At 37.4% G+C, this 21,073-nt stretch overlaps 1 protein-coding gene across 7 annotated transcripts in view; it reads right to left on the bottom strand.

The window, feature by feature from the left end:
- Window positions 1-6,700: 6,700 nt before the first annotated feature.
- LOC6046760 (transcription factor AP-2-epsilon) overlaps window positions 6,701-21,073 on the bottom strand; it is a 287,781-nt gene continuing 273,408 nt past the window's right edge. For all 7 annotated transcript variants that reach the window (XM_038252308.1, XM_038252306.1, XM_038252305.1 and 4 more), the window contains 4 exons: window positions 12,784-12,982; window positions 12,374-12,638; window positions 12,140-12,307; window positions 6,701-8,456 (listed from right to left, as the gene is read on the bottom strand). In XM_038252308.1, coding sequence (XP_038108236.1) covers window positions 8,346-8,456; window positions 12,140-12,307; window positions 12,374-12,638; window positions 12,784-12,982 — 743 coding nt within the window. In that variant the 3' untranslated portion in view covers window positions 6,701-8,345. The remainder of the gene's footprint in view (window positions 8,457-12,139; window positions 12,308-12,373; window positions 12,639-12,783; window positions 12,983-21,073) is intronic.

Here is a 21,073-nt window from a genome sequence, read left to right as displayed (position 1 = left end):
TTGTTAGTCGATAACCTTGTCGACGATTACTCGACGATTGTAACTATATTTGGGAAGAAGAAGAAGAATTCCTTTTAGTTAAGATCTGTGGGTCTACCGCCGTAACAAGCAAGAGGTCAGCGGTTTTTGGCCATAGATCATACCCACATGGCTTCAGTGAGTACGGTAGAATACTTTTTTAAATATGTTAGGATGTCCTAGATCATTCAAGAACTCCCTGGAGATGAGATGCCTCCCTTGAATTAAGATCGGTAAGTCTACTGGCGTAGCAAGCAAGAGGTCAGCGGTTTTTGATTGAATAGAAAGAAGGTTAAAGGTGGTTAAAACAGATCTTTATTAACCCACGCTCGCCAGCTTCCTGTTCAGGTTGTTGATCTTCACCGCGATCCGCTTCTCCACGTACATCTCGATAATCTCGCGTGCCATTTTCGGATGGCGCCGCGCGATCGAACTCACCAGTCCCTCCACCAGACAATCATTCTTGTAGAAGCTTACTTCCTCAACGTACGACTCGAGCCTCCGGGCTTGCTCGATCCAGAGACGGGACGGCTCGACCACGCCCGATTCGGACTGCTCGGGCAGGACGACGTAGCTGTTGTTCTTGCGCTCGATCACGAACGTTTGATCCGCGAGGTAGTCGAACTTTTCCTTGAGGTTGTTGGCGATCAGTTTGGCGAGGGCGGGAACCGCTTCTTTTTCGGTTATTGGTGCGAGAGCTTCGTCCAGGGTGGGTTCTGAGGGTGTGAATTTGTGGGTTTTGGGTGGGAGTGCGGATTGGGCGGCGAGTTTGGTGGTCATTGAGGTGGGATCGCTTTTCGCGATCGCTATGCTCATTTGGAAGAGGACGTTGTCGACGGACGATAGTCGGTGCTTGTGGATGTTCTGGAAGTGTTTGAAGATCTGTTGCGAGCTGAACGTGCTGAGCGCGATGGTCGGAATGGAAATTTCTGGATATTTGCTGCCCAGATGTTCGTAAAGCGCGATCAACGAGTTGATCGAGGTTAGGATCGATTGCTTAAGGTGGGTTTCTCGGTTGTTCCGACACTCCAGCAAGCTGACGGTGTCCGTTATCCTCTCCAGCAGGTCGTTCTGCCAGTCGAGATCGCTACCGTATCGGCTTTGTGGACTCGTGGTGCTTTCTTCCTGCGTAAACTCATCGTTGAGGGTGGTTTTGAACAGATCGTACCAATCCCGGAGCGCGTCCAGCAGGGTGGCCAGCTTGGCGATCTTGTTTTCGTCGTACTTGGACAGGCTTGAGAGGTAGTCGGCGGTGCCGTGGGAAATGAGATCCTCGATCATTTTTTGTGAAGCTGAAGCAGTTTCTTCCTCCAAGTGCTTCCGCAATCGGTTGAGGCTTTCCTCAGTTTCCTGGCTGCACTCGGCCAGCTTCTCCACAACGTCCCACATTACCAGCGAGTCGCTCTGCATCATGAAACCGCCGTGCACGATCGCTTCGTAAATCGCGGAAAACGTCGAAATCGAGCAGGTGAACAATTGGATCGGTTGCAGCGTATTCGGATGCTGGATGGCGTGGTTATCTAGATCGAACTCTTTCCACAGCTCGAACAGCTCAGGTTCGTGAGATCCGCTGATGGCCACCACGTTAAACCCAATCCCGTGAAGTTCGTTCACCAAGGCAAGCAGCAGGTCCGCCGAATAGATCAGATCGAACTCCATGTACACAATCTGGTGCCAGTCGGAGAACAGTCCTTGCACGCAGACACAGTTTAGATGGCCATTGTTGTCGATGATCTGATCGCGGGCCGCGTCGTACGTGTACTTTGTATTCGCGGCCACTTTAGACAGCGTCAACACGCACTCCTTGTCGCGTGCCTCCATCGTACGACCCAGGACATGCATCGCGTGCAGCACCGGCACCAACAAGCCAGTTTTCAGGTAACTGTCGTGAATCCACTGCTCCATCTCTGCCGGCTCCGGCAGCGGGTAGCGAAGTTCCGTACGGACATAGTCGTACACATCACCTCCGTAGCTTCGCAAAACAAACGCATTCGCCATCTCGGCGCTGTCCCACTCGATCACGTCGTTGACGCAAACCAGCTTCCTAATTTGATTGCCGCTGAAGTAATCCTTCAACACCTCGTACAGCCGAATGTTCAGATTGCGACTCTCGATGTTCTTCAGTTCCTGCAGCGCGATCGTGATGTTAAGCATCTCCGTCTTCGCAAGTTTAATCTTTTCGTTCTTCTTCTCGACCAGCTGCTCCAGCTCGGCCACCTTCGCTTGCAGCGCTTGATTCTCAATCTCCAAGACGTCTACGCCATCCTCAACGTTTCCATTCTGAGGAGGCTTCACCACTTTCGTTACGACTCTCTGCCTTTTACCCGGCACCGGCTTCTCCGCAGCCGGAAGCGAGTGCTTAGCGCCAGCCGATGCAACCATTTTGATCGTCACTTCTTTCTGCTTCCGACGGTTCAGGATCGTTTTCACCTCCACATCGAGCGCTTCCGCGCTTTGTCTGTTGAAAATTTTGGGCGTCTTTATCGTTGGAATGGCTAAAAATCAATCTCATAAATCATTTTGTTGAAATATCGCAAACCAACGACCCTACCATCTTTCGTTAGGACCATCCGCTTGACGCCGTCCAGCAGTTCCGACTTGAAGTCACGCTCCAGGTATCTCTTCTCAAAGTGTTCGCTGCAAACGAATCTAGAACAAAAATAATTCAATTTTAATTTAAAAAAAAGCAGTTATTTACGAACTTGTTGTTGGTGTTGTCCTGGCGCGAAAGGCCGCAGAACGCGAGCCAGATTTTGTTGCGCTCGCGGTTCGTCGGAATCCGATGATACGTCACCCGGTCCAGCGGGTCGCCCACGAGCTCGCGGTCCGTGCGCGAGGCCATGTTGTGGCACACTTCGCAGATTTTTGTCATTTTTTTTTTTCGCGGAGACGAAGCTGCTTGTTTTCGGGAAGCTATCAGTTTTGGCACGAAAAGTTTGTTATGTTTTGGGAAGAGGTAAACAAAGCGAATCTGTCAAAAATGCCGAAGTAAACAAGCCCCGCATGATGAGACAAAGCGATTCAGTGACGTTTGCCTGGCAAAGGTCAGGCTGAAACTGCACGCTATTTTTGGAATAAGTTATTTTAGGTTATAATTAGGGGAACAGCATCTAATTCCAGCGTGCCTCTAATGTTGGCAGGCCAGAACTTTGACATTCAATTAAAGCTAATAAAAAGCGTTTTCAACTGAAATTGAGTTATAAATAGCTCAATAAGAAGTGATCAAGCAAGTTTCTACCAAAAGTTTTGCAAAATTAGTTGTTTGGAAAGTGAAAATCAGCAAATTGGATGGAGTTAGGAGCGAGTGCTTAACCTGCCAAACATATGAGAATTTATCCTATGTTATAAATAGTAGGATTTTTACGAAAGTCTCAAGGAGTTTTTAAACTACAGTCCAGACTCGATTATCCAAAGGCCTCGAAAAAAATTCACTTTGGATAATCGAAACTTCGGATATTCGAATCACGAAAAAAAATCCTTGTCTTATTTTTTTTGACCCTAAAGTGATTTAGAATTTTTAAAATGCAAGATAACGACCAATGTGGCCTTGCCGAAATATTGAAAAAATATTTTTTGTTATTTAATAGGCAATCAAATATTCTAAATTGACTAAAATGGGGTCGCCAAACTCGAATTTGATGTTAAAAACAAGAAAAAAAAAATGTTCGAGATTCAATAATCCGAAGTCTCATGCAAACCTTCGGATTAGGGCGTTCAATTTTCCCGGGTTTTGAATTTCCCGGGAAACGGGAAAAATATTTTTGAAATCCCGAGAATTCCCGGGACATTTTTTAAAACAGTAATAAATTCTATGTTTTTATTTTATTCGTCATGATTTCATGCTTAAAATCATAGAATTAGATCACTACTATTCATTGGTGATAATTTACACTTCAATCTTAACAAGGATAGCAGTTTCTAGATAGCTTGAAAGATTTTTGTTTTGTTTTTTGTTGTGATAATCTATTTTCTTATCCATTGTGATTCAAATTAAATAAGTCTCTTATACTTTTTTTTATGTTTTTATATGACATGACTAGAGAATCTTAAAAAATATTTTTAAATGTCTAAAATAACAAATAAAAAGACAGCAAATTAAATTATAGCAGCCAATGATTTAGATAAGTTAAGACATTCATGTTTTATATAACAAATATTTTACGAAATATCTTAAAGTCACTATTGCCAACTGGGGAAAATCAGAACTACAGTCTGTACCATGTTTTCTTCTGCTCCTGTTTTAACCAAAATCCATTAAAAAAAAAACAAAACATTATGCAAAAAAACTACATTAAAATTAAACAGCTGTCATAATCATTTTTTACATTCGTCTTGATTTGCCAAAGATATTTCATGGAAAATAATTTAAAATTGTATTATTATTTTTTTATCATAAATAAACGTAGTCTTTCGAAAAATATATAAAATTAGATAGAAAATATTTAAAGCGCTTGGCAATTTACGGATCCGCACATTTTTAACAAATTTCCTTAGTATGTCAAATTAATGCTGATACCTAGAGTTTATTTTTTATTTTTTTATTAGGTCCTATAATCAAATCTGGATTTTTTTTTTAAAAAGTCTAATAAACCAAACTTCCAGTTTTTGCTTTTTGAGTGTTTTTGAAACTGCTTTGAGTCAGGGGTAAAAGCAAAAACTGAAAATTTGGTTTATATGACCTTTTAAAAAAAAACTCCAGATATGAAGAACACAATAGCTTATAAGACCTTAAAAAAACCCTGGATATATGCTTAAATTATTGTTTTTGTTCATCTTTTTCCACAACAAAACCAAAATTTGATATTTTTTTTTCCAATTTCGGGAATTCCCGGGACGAAATTCAAAAAATCCGGGATTCGGGAATTTGATTCTGGAAAAATCCCGGGAATTTTGTCCCGGGAATTCCCGGGATGGACGCACTACTTCGGATAATCGAACTTCAGATAATCGAAGCTTTGGATGATAGAGGCCCGACTGTATACACACAAACAAACAAACTCGCACTTTTTGATGGTGCATTTGTGTGCGGAAACGTCAGCCTACTTATTTACATTTTGCTTTGTTAGCGAATTTTATAAACTATCAAACAAGAAAAAGTGCGTGTTTGTTTGTGCTCACAAAGATACACACCAAAATTTGTTATAAAAAACACTAAAAATTTATATTAGCTATTTTTACAATCGATAAATCGTACCGTTTTAAAGTTACATCCATTTGAGGGGTAACTCCAGCTAGAAAAAAATATTTTAAATTGTTGACGAAGAACTTCGTCTTAAGGCTCTATACGGGGTAGCAATCCAAAATTTTGCGAAGCGAAATGAAACGTTTCAACATGGGTACTGTATTTCGATTCAATGATCATAAATCACTCACCACTCATCGCCAAACGAATCGTTGCCGTCTGAAGCGCGCATGAATAAACAAAAACGAAAGCACTAAATGTAAACAATAACAAACACGTTTTGTTTGGCTAACCATTATGTGCATTGTCCCGAAGTTTGGTTGAAGTTGCTTGCTGGAGTCCCGAGTTATAATTACAAATGTTTACGGTAGTCTAACTTGTACGTGCGCCAAACGCGTTGAGGTTGAGATTTCCAAAAAAGTGTCCACGTTGTTTATGGATGGTCCCAAACGAATATGTACAGCGAGGAAAGAAACTAACCGAATACCAGCGCGGCACTCATTTTTTAAAAAATAACATTGATTTTAAGAAATTTTTAAAGTGATTAAAAAGCCGATCGCAGACTATTTTGAGTCAGCTTTGAGCGACATAGCGCAATCAGCCTTTTCTGAACCATTTCTGGATTTTTTTAAAAGGTCCAAAAAACCAAATTTTCAGTTTTTGCTTATTGGGTGTTTTTAAAATCGCCTTGAGTCAGGGGTATGAAAAAACACCCAAAAAGAAAAAAAAACTGAAAATTTGGCTTATTGGACCTTTTAAAAAAATACTCCAGATTTGATTCACTACCCGATTGGATTGAGAGCGAAAGAGAGAGAGAGAGAGTTCCGTAGCGATTGGTGTGGAAGTGACAAACGGTAAGAAACGGTTGGGACAGTTTTGCATCGCTTTTGATTTGTGCTCGCCAGTGGATGAGTCTTTTTGGAGCAGGTGTTAACGTGGTTTATGGACATATTATGGACATTATAAGACTTAAATGGTTGCTCTTTTGAAATTTTATACTTGGTTTTGAATTAGTCTTTGAAAATATTTTTATTTGAAAGATTGAAAAATTTCACAGCGATTTCTTTTTAAAACATTGAAAACCAAAAGAAAAACATTTCAAATAATGGACAGGGACACTGTTTTACAAAATCAAATATCGAGATGTTGAGAGTGCAACATGGCGTTAAACTTTCTGTCTAGCTTCGGTGAAGTTTATCCTGACAACTGGGAAAGTTTCACTCTCTCACTGTTATCGGCATACATCTCTCTTTTAAATTTCTCGATATACTTTTTCGCTAATAATTGCGGTATTTAAAAAAATCTGAATTATAGTCACTAAGGCTTGCTGCGATGCAGATTCTGTGAACAGGCTCACATTCCACAGAAATTAACAGGGTGGGAAGGATGCGTGGACATACCGTACCAAACGCTCAGAGTTATTTATATAACGATGTATGGTTTGTTGGGGATTCTTTGGGGGAAGGGACGAAAAAAGACAATAATAACGCAGCGTTTTTAGGATTGAGTTTAAAATATATATATTTTCATTAATTTAAATTTATAATACTTCTGAAATTTGCTCTTAAACACCGTCGTCCCTTTACAACTTCTTGTTTTTTGTCTCGTAAATTGTGTATTTGATTTGCTTAATTTGCTCTAGCGGGGGCTCTCCACGGTGAAGATGAGTGTGAATGTTTGATGTGTTTGCTTTAGTGTGAAGGATGTGTTCCTTTGCTTATTTTTTGGGGATTGTGCTTTCATTCGGAACAAAAATGGAAAGAATGAGTTTCACCTTAGGTCTATTCTCATTAACCTTTTTTTTTGGTTCGCGTTTTCTTTTTACTTGCTTTTAAAATTTGACACAATTGGTTGCTTTTTTTAAACACATTTTATGCGCTGATGCGTTTAATTTTCGTGCTCGAGGAGTTTTGTAATAACGTTTTATTTATTTTTTGTTCTGTTTGCTAATCAAGTTTGTTTAATTTATCTTTTGTTTGTACAATTACACCAACTTTTACGGAGCAAAAGTGTTGCGTGTTTCGCGGTTCTCTTTTTTTGTTCGTTTACTTATTTCATTAATAGGTAAATTATGTTACGAAAATTTACAATGCTGATTTTTGTTTTTTCGATACTCTGACGACGATTGGAAGAAAAATGTTGGCTAAGTGTTTTGCTTTGCTTGCGTGTGTGGGTGTGTGTGATAGTTTTGTACAATCTTTTCGACAGCAGAAATTTGTGTGATTATTCAAGATGGGTTTGCCTCTTTGCTGCGAGATTTGTTCAAAAAACATAGGATAACGGATATGGCTGGCGTTTATTTAAAATTGAATGGAATCATGGCACGTGAGGGAATGATTTAAGGATAAGGGGTTAAAAAAAGTGAAAATGATTTAAAATTGGTCAAGTAATAGAAAAAGGTTGGCACATTTTCTTTTTGTAGGGAGAGATGGAATTTATGGCGATGTTGGAGAATTTTGTAGCTTTCTTTTGGCACATGACTTCACTAATAACTCGAGCCTCACCGGCGTCGCTTCTTTTTTCCTCTTCTTTCCTTTGTTGTCAAAGTTGGTTTGTTCTAAGCTTAAGTTTAAACAATAAATAATAGGCTTCCTATAGGTGCTCTTGTCAGTCATTTTTGCGTTCGATTGGTTCTCCAATCGGTTGTGCTAAAATGGATTTGCAGACCAAACAAGTATCAATGGCCACATTGATTTACAAAAACATAGGATGGAAATGTACAACGCTCGTTTAGATCCTATTCATAGTTGCGTCCTTACGAAACAATAGGCTATCACAAAAAGGATTATAAAATACTAAACAATACTTTACGATTATGCCTTCAATTGATTACAGTTAAATATATTGAGAACACCGAGAGTTAAAACGTGCAGACTTTCGAACATTTCGCATGCGGGGTGCGGTGACCAATAATAATTAATTATAATCAATCTAGTTTTGAAATCTCATCATGTAACCTTCTGTTTTCCTTCAAATATGATCCTGGCTTTAATCTGCTCTATTTACATCACAATAATTGCGGTTTTCTTTAACTTTACTTTACTTCTTTATACAGGAGTGCGTCTCACTTGTCGGTTTAACTAAGTCATGCATTCTCGTTCGCCTAAAATCGTTCAATTTTAGTGAACAGGTAATTTTATAACTGTCATTTCTTGTCGCTGTCCATTTTGCTCTTGTCCAGCGAGGACGTGACCATGCTGCCCCCGTTGCCCGGGTACATCTTGTCCATGTGCTTGATGGACTCGTTGAGGAAGTTCTGGAAAAAAGGAAGAAAAATAGATTGTGATTAGTTAAAGTTTCAATATTTCTCGGTTCAGATTTTTAAATCATTGGGAATCTTCATAGTCTTTAATGCTATCGAAACCTTTTTGTAACTCTTATTTTCAAATCAATCCTGTGATTCCAATTAGTTAAACCCTAAATAATAACCTTCCAAAGTTACAAAAACCACGACATTTGAAAAAAAAATTGCAGGTTCTAAAAGCAGATTTAATTTCCCATAAAAAACATGCCTCATGATTGTTTACAGTTGAGTAACAAGAAATGAAAGCGATTTAAACTATGTTTTTGAATTTTTTATTTCGTTAAAAAAAAATATACTGTCGGAATTTTGAGTACGTCGTTACTTAAAACTCCTTTTGACAAAAAAAAAATCAGATGCATCGAGCTTTGAAAAATATCAATTTTGTATATCAAACTATTATATCTGGAGCAACATTTGAAAGGGGCGGTACGACATTGCTCTTACGGCCTTTCGTCCCATTTAAACGCGTGTAATGAAAGGCCGTAAGAGCAATGTCGTACCGCCCCTTTCAAATGTTGCTCTGGATATGGCCAAGTATACCTGGCAGTGTTTCCAATTTGTTGATTTTTTTAAAGACGTCAAAAATTATTTCATTTATAAATGCAAAAAATAAATGCCATATTGTCAATCAAAAAGTACATCAAAAGTATTTTTTCCTTCACAGCTAGGAAAACTTACAAAAAATTCTAGGCTTTGTAAGTTAACGGATTGGAATATCCACTTAAGGGTTTTGCCTTCCTCACCTTACTGAGGGATGGCTATAAAATCACTAGAAAAATGAACTTTTTAGTTAGACTTCCTAGAACTACCTTCATCTGTACATATCGACTCAGAATCACCAGCTGAGCAAATGTCTGTGTGTTTGGCTGTATGTAGACATGTTTACCGAATCAATGTCACTGGAATATCACGTCACTGACTGAACCGATTTTGACCGTATTGGCCTCATTCGATTCGTCTTGAGGTCCCATAATTCCCTATTGAAATTTATAAGATTTAGTAAAGCACATCAAAACTTATGCTTAAAAATTGCTGCATATAAATATTACAATTTGCTGAAAAGGGTGGTTTTGCATGAAAACCTGCCATATTATATATTTTTAGAAAGGTTCTGAAATGACCTTTCTTGTGGATTAAGAATTTTCAAGATCTGACTTACCTATCAAAAGTTACATGCAGTTTAAAAAATGGTCTGAATTCACATAACCTCAATGGAGTACCCGACGCGATTGGTAGTAAGCAATGTATTCCTTATGGAGCGAACTGTCAAACTACCACTCGAATCGGGTATTCCATTGGTCGGGTCTGATCGCCACGAAAAAGCCGTGTAGAGGGATGCCATTTTCCTCAAAGGCGGTGTCTGTATAATCTTGACAAAAAGTCTGTAGGTAGTCTGTTTTTTTACTCATCACTTATTTTTATTAGGACCTCTTAGGTGCTGCGATCACGTTAGGGGAGATCCATAAACCATGTGGACACTTTAGGGGGGTTGGAATCACTCTATAAATGAAAGGAAGGCACCAACCACCTAATAGTGGATTAAGTAACGTTTTTTGTATAAAAATTGATATTTTATAGTTTTAAATTATTATTGAACATGAGAAGCTATTTTGAAGCCACTTAGAAACCTAAATTTTCCAAGGATTCAATTGTTTTCGTACTAATTTCGATGTTTTCGAAAAATCTTGTCTTTACATAAAAAGTGCTACACTCCTACATTGAATTTGGTTATTCGCAAGGAAATGATGGAACGAAAGGAAACACAAATCCAGTCATTTGAATAAAATAAACTATTTTTGTTTAAAATTGTCTTTGCCAGATTTGTGAGCACCTATGTCCGAAACCAAGATTGTTTATTTTTTGCTCGATGGTCTGACTGTCTTGGTCTGACAGTTTTGGTCTGACAGCTCTATCATGGATTTTGGTCTGGACATGGCTTGGTTATTTGAAGCATATAAAAGAGGTTTTTTTTTTGCAGGGTTCAGTTTCCTATGTGCATTGTTGTGAATGATTGATAGAAAAAACTATCATTTGGTGATTCCTGCAGGCCCCCAAAACCAAAGCTAAAAACTCTATTCGCCACCTACATTCGAGTAGGAGAACTTTGGTGCAAGGTTACGTTTACGTTTTTGCGCGATAAGTGCAAAGGGGAGTGAAAACTATTTTAAGGTTTTTTAAAAGAAAATTGATCTTTTGGAATAAAATAAAGTTAACAGGAGGTAAGAAATAAAAAGTTCTATCGATTGACTTTTTGATTTTTTTGCTAAGTTGCCTTTTCATTGAATTTCAAGCAGATCTCTGCTTTTATGGTAGAAGTGACTTTAAAAAATATTTGTCCACTTGAATAATCTACATTCTCAATTGATTAGTTAGGTTTTGGTTGATTAAAATATTCCCTTATTTTGAATCAGATAATGAACAGGTTAAATCGGCCATCACAAATCTATTTTCGTTTATATCAATTAAGCTATTTATTTCTTACATGAAAATGGTATAATTTGCTATTAATGTCGATTTTATGATAAAATAAAACAATTTCAAATTTCAAACCAATTTACTCGCTGTAGGTTATATTGAAAACATCACCCCAAGTTTGAGCGCCCTCTAGTGGGGGGTAATTTTGACGTTTGATTGCCTATAGCGACCGTCTATTAGATGTGAGTTCTTTTCTTTTATCTCGCCATTGCCAGAAAGAACATTTTTTTCTATTACTCCTTATCTTTTTTTCGCTCATGCACACTCGCCGAAGATTATTTTGTTTGCTCAGAAAACCGTAATGAAAGAACGCGAGAGGGAGATTGGGAACCGACCACGCATTACGTCCCTATTAACTACGATGGAAAATTCTGTTTTGTGGCGGCATTCATGGCTACGCTCTGGGTGGAGGGATGATTGTTAATGCGAGCATGAGAGAGAAAAGAGAATGTCACACGAGATTGTGTGAACGCGAGATAGAGAGCGGCAATAGGGTCTTAGTAAATTTTTATGTAAAACGGTAAAAAACTCGAATAAAAAACAATTTCCGAGCACTTTTTTTTCATTTTAATGCAAGCAAAAATTGCGAGACAACGTTTTGTCGATGGATCAACTATGGTTCCCTTGGAACGAACTGTCAAGTAGGACCTTTTCTGTCGAGAAGGGCCGCTAAGTTTGTTTTGATATGTTTTCTATCATTAAAATACAAGATTTCTTATCTAATTTTCAGTTTGCGGTCTTAATATTTTTTGTAGAGTATCTGTGCTGCAATTCTCACCAGCGTAAAAGGAACGTGGTGGAGCATGATGCTAAATTTCTCTCATAAACATTTAGAAGTACTTAAATGAGTAAACTATATTTTTATGAATCTCTTTGTTTATTTTGGTTTGTTTGTTATTTAGTGTCTTACTTTTATAGTCCTTCCAAAAATCTTTAAATTGATATTTCGAGTTTTCATTTTACCGTTAGAAGTGATTGCTCGCTGAAACTTTTCTGATAAAGATTCTTCTTTATCAATTTAAATAACGTCAAATATTTTGATAGAAATTTCAGGAAAAATTACGTAGCGCAAAAAATTGCATTTTTTTTAAATTATGATTCGTCTCCGAATGTATTTTGGTCTTGTTCAGTCTGAGAATCGCAAAAAATCCTAAACTAACCTGAATGGCCGTGAGGGCCGCCACTATCGCCGGCGAGCCGAACCCGTGCGAGATGAGCGAAAAGTGCGTCAGATGCCGCTGGATGGACGGGTCCAGGATGTGCTGCGGTCTGGTGTTGCACAGCGGGGACCGGTCCTGGTTGAGCAGGTCCATCAGTTCTTTCGTAATCTAGAGGTTTGAAAAGTTCGCGTTAGAAATTAGGGTGCTAATTAGACATCGTTTTAGTAATTGTACCTGCTTGGTGTTGAGCAGCAGCTCCTTCCTCCGGTAGGACTCCTGTGGTTCCGAGTACTGCCGGGACAGATATTCGGCGACCTGGCGGGCGGGGAATTCGGTTTCGCACACGTAGCCAAAGTCCCGCGCCAGATGGATCGCTTCGCCCTCCACCAGCGAGGTGAGCAGCGTCACGTTGGCAGCCTTGCGGCGTCCGGCCGGCAGGTTCAGGCCGATCTTCTCCAACTTTTCCCGCAGCAATCGGCCGCCGTTTTTACTTTTCGCTCTGGCAGGGGGGGAGAAAGAGAAAATTCTTCAATTTTCTTGGATGGATATCACGTGCTTTTCGAGCAGTTGATCCAATTTCGCGCGAGTAATTAAAATCGCGCGCCCTTAATGAGGGAAGCTGAACTTTTGGAGGTCGAACTTACCGTCGGAGGACACCCCCAAGCAGGGACGCGTTGAGACATTCGGGCGGGGAGAGTCGCCGCTGGACCTCGGCCACGGTGACTTTGTATTTCGAGGTGCTGGAGAGCAGACTGAGCCGGCCCGGTACCGAGCAGAACACGTCCGACGGTCCGCCGATGTTGATTTGGCTGCTGTCCTTCTTGATGTCGGTGATGGGGAAGTCTGGTTGGGATAGAGAAAAGTGGTGAAATTAGCATTTTTGTTGTTGTTGTTCAGAACAGTACTTTATTAGTAATTTGGGATTTGAGTTATGAAAATTCAATATATATTTTTATCTAGATTAAACTTTAATTACTGCCAAATTAATCTTTTATCTGGAGATTCAAAGAAACGATGTTAAAATACGAGCCAATTTCAATATCTCCGGCTTAAATTACCAACATCCATCATCCAGCTAATTCCTCAACATCAAATCCCTCAGATTGCTTCACAACTTCATCATCTCACACCTCGCTGGGTGCCAAAGTGTAAAATGAACATGTAGACGAACCCAGAAAAAAAATCATAAACAACTCCCGAATATGACACCTCACCGGGAGACCCTCCCTTCACAATCTTCCGAGCATGAGGTCTATTATGCTACCTCCTTCTCTCCCCAGCCCTCCACCCCTCCCGACAGGAACAAATCAGCATGTTTTTACCTTTTGCAACAATGCGTATTATTATTTATGTTTTTTTTTTTCTTTCTGGCTGGGACCCCAAAAACCTTCAGGAGGTCGGCCGACAAACATCACGCTGAACATTCATAATGGAGTCGGATTACAACAGTCCAACGCCGCCGCCGCCGTCCTTACCGGCAGGGTACTTTGGAATCTGTGCGCGCGCTTTAACGACCTTTTTTACGCACTCCCTGGGCCCGGCGCAGCGGCTCATCTGGCCAATAATCGAGAGGGTCTCCCTCTGTGATTTACCCCCTGAAGACGCGTAACATGGCGAACTTTACGACACACTATAAGGGGTGTGCAGATACAGGGTTGTTACGGGAGAGTCGAAAAAAAATCCGCGCCAAATCCGCGCCGACCTAAATTCCGAAACCGCGCGAAATCCGCGCCATATAAAAAAATATCGCGATCAACATTAAAGAAATTTTATTTTTAATGAGGAAAACTAATACAGAAAGTATTTGATAAAAAAACTCGGTTTATGTTTAAAAGCTCCAAAAGAATGAAAACAATAAATCCATTTTTAAAAATACCTAAAGAGACGGTAGAAGCAAAGGTCATGAAAAATCTTCAAAATAGAAAATACAATATTTAAAAACTTAAAAATTTAACTTCAAAAATATAAGCTCAAAAATAAATCCAAATCTAAAATTATAAGTAGATAAAATTTTAAATTTCGATAGTCTAAAAATTCAAAATCTACGAACTTTTATACAGTTTTCAATCCAGAATCCTCGCTAAAATTTCACTACGAAAGAAATTTAATTTCCGATATTTAAAATATTGTCTTCTCATCATTTCAAAATCTCTAACAGAAAAAATGACTTCAAAAATTGTGGCATTCAAGAATTTAAGAATTTAATTAAAAGCTTAAGAATACTAAAATTAGATTTTTTTTTGTTGTTTTCTATATTGTTTTGAATTTGTTATTTTTTAGTTTTTAAATTTCAACTTTTTAATTTTGATTTTTTTAATCTTCAAATTTTTGGTATTTTGAGTTTCAGATTTCTAAAATTTTGAATTTAGAAATTTCAGATTTTTTAAATTGAAATTTTAGAAATTTCGAACAAAAATTAATATGTATTTTGATTTTTTTGTTAAAATCGAAAGAACTTCAAAATTTTAATGAAAATAAAAGTCAAAGCAACTAAAAACAATCTAAAACGCATTTTCTGCATGTTTGTCAATACTTAGGTATTTTGGAAACTAATGATTGCAAAACAACTGGACAGGTGTATAATGCATTTTTAAACACTTTTTTCATTCAAATGTTCAAATCGTGGCTCGTAAATTCAATTTTAATTTCCCATTTTTTTTTGCCTCCCCCCTCGACTTTGGTCAGAGTTGAGGGACATAAACTTCAAAAAATAATTGCAACGGCCTAAAAAGTATTAAAACAAAAAAAAGTTTCGATTGTTTGAATTTCAGAAGCTTTGAATGTTCTGATCTTTTTATTTTCGCCAAGAATGTTAAAATCTTGAAAAAAAAATATTTCTACGATTAAATTCCATCTAAAATTTTAAAGTGGAGGTCAGCTTCTGTTACGTTCAATCAAGCTCATATTTGGCGCCCACCAGAACAAGCCCCAAAATAGTTTTTGTTACACATTCTAATTTCTATATCTTCGGGAAAAGTTTGTAATATTTGATTTACAACGTTAAAAATTTAATAAATTCAGTATAAAATTAAAAATAAATAAGGTTCAAAATCATTACTCAAAACTTGAAAACTCAAAACTCAAAGAAATGAAATATTCAGAGCCGGAGATGTTAAGAAATGACAAGAAACATATAAAAATAATTTCTACATAATCTTCATCTTCATTTTTCCACGTTTCGTACTAAGAAAATACAAACAAACATTTTCAGAAGAAAATTCAATTAATAAAAATATGAAATTCTTGCACTCAAAGGAAAAACAAATTATCGTAATTCCTGACAATATTTTTCTTAATAACTTGAAAGAAATTCTATCTCTCTCAATTAATTTATTTATCAAAATTGCCATCCGCGCGAAATCCGCGCCTGAGCAAAATTAGCCAGCAAATCCGCGCCAGATCCGCGCTATCCGCGCGAAACGCGCCATCCGCGCGATCCGCGCCGTCCGTAACAACCCTGCAGATATTGACGAAAATTCTTCCGGTTAATTAGCGCACACCCCGACCGACCTCCGCGCAGATCTGCAATGGACCTTATCAAGAGATCTCCAGCGACAGACATTTCGCACTTCCTAAAACGGCAGATTGCGTGCAGCACCGTCCAGATTAACATGTCGATCAGCAGCAGCAGTCAAGACCCCTTGGGACCTGCAGCGACCCGATCTTATCAACCAACAGATCGAGTTTCTCCGGTTGATTTGCTTTTCTCAGCTCATTTGTAGCGCGCACTTGACGACCTGTGTGTATTGTAGTCCAGCAGGGAGTTGTAGTTTATTGCTGGTGAAGATCCCCAACTTCCCCTGCACGAATCGGGAGCAGGTACCGTACAGACTAGATTAGTGTTCCGGACCAGACAATCCGAGATAATCTTCCAAAGATAGACGAAGCAGTTATACCTTCGTTTGGGAGCATCTTTGAGGCTGACAATATCAGTATGCTAATGACGGCGAGAGACTTCTGTTTTGGGATTGGGAAGCTAAGGAGCGAATAAAAAGCCCCATTTGGATCGTTTATAATCCCATTATATTCGATGGCTTCCTCACTTGCGAGTTTCTGGAGATCCAGCTGAATCTGGATTGGAAGGAAGAAGTTGGAACGTGAGTTGGAAAAGAAGATCTTGTTGCGTATTCTGAAATCGGTGCGAATGTCGATTCATTCGTGGTTTACAGTTGGTATTTTGGCTTGGTTCACTCATCTAGTGGAAATGGTTATTTTATCCGGTAGCATGCGGAAGAAATGGTAATTTTTCACAACTTCCTTTGCTTGATTGGTAAAATACCTATCCAATTATGATCAAAAAGATGGTCCGGAAGTTTTTTTTTGTAACAAAATTTAAAGCGTGATAATATTTCAATTTTAATCAAGTACCGATATCGCCAAACAGTGCTGCCAGATAGTAAAACTTAGTGACTTATAAAAAAACTCTTCAATTATTTTGTAAAACAGTGTCTCGGTTTTGAAAGATTTTTTGAGCCCATTCAATCGCAGAAAACCACTTATTTTTAAAGGAACCCCAAACTTGAGTAAGATCACCTTAATGATAAAATTAAAACAAACAGGCTAAGGGACTTTCAAACAAATTTTGTGTGCAATCCGAGCACTAATTATTTTGGCCGTGCTGTTTTCGTAGTTAATGGATTCTATTATCCAAAACCGAATTTCCCGAAACTTCGACTATCCGAAGTAGGTATTATTATGTTGAAAGAGACTCCGGAAAATCGAGTCATGATGTTTAAATATTTTGTTTTTTATTTGTTTGATTTTCCTATTTTCCAAGTTCAGCGTACATAAATAAGTAAAATGGGTAATTCTCTACCAACTCACACGAAATCGAGGTCCGAGGTCCGTTTTTTGATATCTCGTGACGGAGGGGCGGTACGACCCCTTCCATTTTTGAACATGCGAAAAAAGAGGTGTTTTTCAACAATTTGCAGCATGAAACGGTGATGAGATAGAAATTTTGTGTCAAAGGGACTTTAGCATAGCATAGCATAGCATTGGTGTCTACCCGTAGCTGCTACTTCGTTATTGACCAGGACCCCCAAACATTGCTCCGTGGACCACAGATGAAAAGTAGGAACCAATCATCACCCCTTCGCAATTTTCAAAGGTCCCTATCGTGCTGATCAATACCGACGCCGGCCACGACCAGAGGTAAGACACGGGGAAGTGGATGGGAATGTTAGTCCGATACTTGAGTGATGGGACCGCCAAATCGACTGCGTCTCCGACAAAGTATCACATGAGTTTTGAGGGGTTAGTAAGATGGGTATGAGGTCAGGATTCACTGTGGTAGGTGATGCGACCATAAGCAATTTGTTTATTGGTTGAAATTTTAAAAATCTTAGGAAGCCGGCTGCGGAAAGATAGCTATCTAGGGATTTAAATATAGTATTAATTCGACCGCGATTCTCCAGAAATTCTCCGTCGGCGTGCCTTCCGATCAACGGTGATGTAGGAAGGGCTTCATTTATTGAAATGATTTTCTATTATAAGCCTTAAAAAATATTCGACGGCGTGCCTTCCAATCATCAATGATATGGAAAGGACTTAATCCAGCAATACGCCTTGCTAGTCTCAAAAAAACAGGTACGTTTTTATAGAAAACTATAAATAGAGAACAACACAAAAAAAACTCATCGGCCAACGAACGCTAGTGAAAAAAAAACAATGAAAAAAAAAGAAGGTAAAAAAACAGAACTGCGCGTCCCGAAAAGCCACACTACTGATCAAATTTTGTGTCAAAGGGACTTTTATGTAAAATTAGACGCTCGATTTGATGGCGTACTCAGAATTCCGAATAAACGTATTTTTCATCGAAAAAAACACTAAAAAAGTTTTAAAAATTCTCCCATTTTCCGTTACTCGACTGTAAAAAATTTTGGAACATGTCATTTTATGGGAAATTTAATGTACTTTTCGAATCTTCATTGTCCCAGAAGGGTCATTTTTTTTATTTAGAACAAAATTTTTCATTTTAAAATTTCGTGTTTTTTCTAACTTTGCAGGGTTATTTTTTAGAGTGTAACAATGTTCTACAAAGTTGTAGAGCAGACAATTACAAAAATTTTGATATATAGACATAAGGAGTTTGCTTATAAACAGCACGAGTTATCGCGATTTTACGAAAAAAAGTTACTCGTGATGTTTATAAGCAAACCCCTTATGTCTGTATATCAAAATTTTTGTAATTGTCTGCTCTACAACTTTGTAGAACATTGTTACACTCTAAAAAATAACCCTGCAAAGTTAGAAAAAACATGAAATTTTAAAATGAAAAATTTTGTTCTAAGTGAAAAAATGACCCTTCTGGGACAATGTAGATTCGAAAAGTACATTAAATTTCCCATAACATGACATGTTCCAAAATTTTTTACAGTCGAGTAACGGAAAATGGGAGAATTTTTAAAACTTTTTTAGTGTTTTTTTCGATGAAAAATACGTTTTTTTTCGGAATTCTGAGTACGCCATCAAATCGGGCGTCTAATTTTACACAAAAGTCCCTGTGACACCAAATTTCTATCTCATCACCGTTTCAGGCAGCAAATTATTGAAAAACACCTCTTTTTTCACATGTTCAAAAATGGAAGGGGTCGTACCGCCCCTCCGTCACGAGATATCAAAAAACGGACCTCGGATTCGTGATCAGGGACAAAAGTTACCCCTTAGGACAAAGTTTCACGCAAATCGAAGAGGGGTCGGGGCAACTGCTGTGTGAGTTGGCGGAGAATTACCCAAATGCGAGTTATTGTTGTATTATTAAATTATTATTCTCAATATTCCTCCACTGTTAACCTGATTTGAATAAAAACTTTCAGTATGACCAAAATTTCATATTTTGTGTAATGTAGTTAATTTGCAAATAGATTTTTTTTTATATTTAAAAATAATTATTCTTCGATTTTTAGATTTCTAAATTCTGATATTTTTTTATACTTTATTTATTTGAAAAATGGTTCTTAGATTTTTAATATCAAAATTTAACGAGTTTTACCGAAAGCTTTTTTATGTCAAACATTCATGTGTTGAGTTAATTCAAAACAATACTAAAAAATGTTACTTTTCGATACAAGTGTTGAAAAGTTCAACTTTTCAGCACCCCTTTCAGTGCTGAAAAGTCCTACTGGTATAGGTATTAATTTTCAAATCTGTTTTTTGGTAGTTAAAAGTAGGCCGTTTCGTTTCTCCGGAAGGTCAGGAAAAGTAGACAGTTTCACAGCGAGATTGCAAGAAAGTATATATTTGTAGAACCTTATATTTTTAAAATATCGGATTTTGTAGAGTATTACAATTAAAACTTTCTTTAAAATTTTAATATTTCTATACTTTAAGTTTTGTTCATTTTTATATTTTACATTATTTAAATTGTTATATTATAGATTTTCAGATTTTTAGAAATAAAATCTAAAAACGTTTAGATTCATAGTTTAAAATTTTAAAAGAATTTTTGATTTGTTATTTACATTATTTTTATTTATTTTATATTTAGATCTTTAGATTCTTAGAATTTTAATATTTTTATATGTGACATTTTCAAGCATTTAAATGTTTAGCTTATCAGATTTTCAGAAAGTTTGGAGATCTTTTAAATATTTTTGTATTTTGGATCTTTAGGTTTTTCAATATTCAATCTTTAGGATATTGAATTATTAAAAATTTTATATTTTTAGATTTATAAACATACAATCTTAAAATGTTTAGATTATCAGACTTTTCTAGCAGGCCAAGGATTGATACCTAAGAGCATGCAATGGCACTGACCTTGTTGCGTGCTCTTCGGTTGACGTCCACGTAAGGAACATCCTGGAAGGAGCGTAACTAACTACATCCGTAGTTCTGTTAGAACATCCGAATTATCTTGATCAGAACAGTATAGCTCTGGTTCCTTGCGAGTGTCCTATTTTCTTACCTCCACGTTGGCTTGGTTTTCATGATGACCTAGCTGGTGGCCTGTGGAAACGGATCGTAAACCTTTGACCACCGCGGGTCAGAGTCGAGACGGCTAAAAGAAAGGGGCGCGACAATGTGGCGAAGGGAAGTAATTTGTGATTGTAGACGGTATTGTTTTGATTCGCAGTATGTTGAGTCAACTGCTGTGGATGTACCTGAAACATCGCACAACGGGGTTTCTCCTCTCTTCATTCTCAGCTACCACCTATCTCCTATTTTTATTTTGCTCTTCTGATTCCCAATTCTTCACTGATTCTTCTATTTAATATCCAACATTTGATTTTGATTTTACTAATTTTTGATTCTCTTATCTCTCAAAGCTTTTCCAATCTTTTTTACCAATTGATACTGCTGTAACAAACTTTGTTTTTTTTTTTTTCCTTAAAAATATACTTTTCCTTAATGTACTAGTAATATCAAGTCTATTTATCATTCGCCTAATCTTTTTTGATTTTATTGCGAATTTATTTATTTGAATAATTCTTTATCTGTCCTATAAATTATCATTACTATAATTTAAGCTTATTTTGTATCTCTATTTATTAACTATTGTCTAATTTTACATCTAATACATCTAGCTTCTCATTTTTATTCTTCAAAATACGCTCATCATTCTCTTACTATTGATACTTGATTTTTATCTCTTTTACTCTCAATTGTTTTCAAACTTCACCCTTTTTTTCAAACAAGTGAGGTTTGAGCCCTTACTCAATTTATGGAATGGTTAAAGGATTAACACAAATATTACTATTGTATTTTTGGTAAACTTTTATAACATGTTTAGGACCAAAAATTGTAACAAAACACCGCGACAAAAAAAAATAGCAACAGATAAACAGACTCAACAATAGGGAAGATTTCAGGAGAAAACAATACACAGTAAATAACAATTAGTTTTTGAATTCAAACTAAAAATAAAACAGTTTTTGCTTTAATGAAAGTTGATAGGCACACTATAAATGGTTAGGCGCTTATACTTACATC

The sequence above is a fragment of the Culex quinquefasciatus genome, chromosome 2 (assembly GCF_015732765.1).
Source record: "Culex quinquefasciatus strain JHB chromosome 2, VPISU_Cqui_1.0_pri_paternal, whole genome shotgun sequence".
Taxonomy (NCBI): domain Eukaryota; kingdom Metazoa; phylum Arthropoda; class Insecta; order Diptera; family Culicidae; genus Culex; species Culex quinquefasciatus.
Note: the sequence above shows the minus strand (reverse complement) of the source record. Positions and strands in the feature narration are given on the sequence as shown.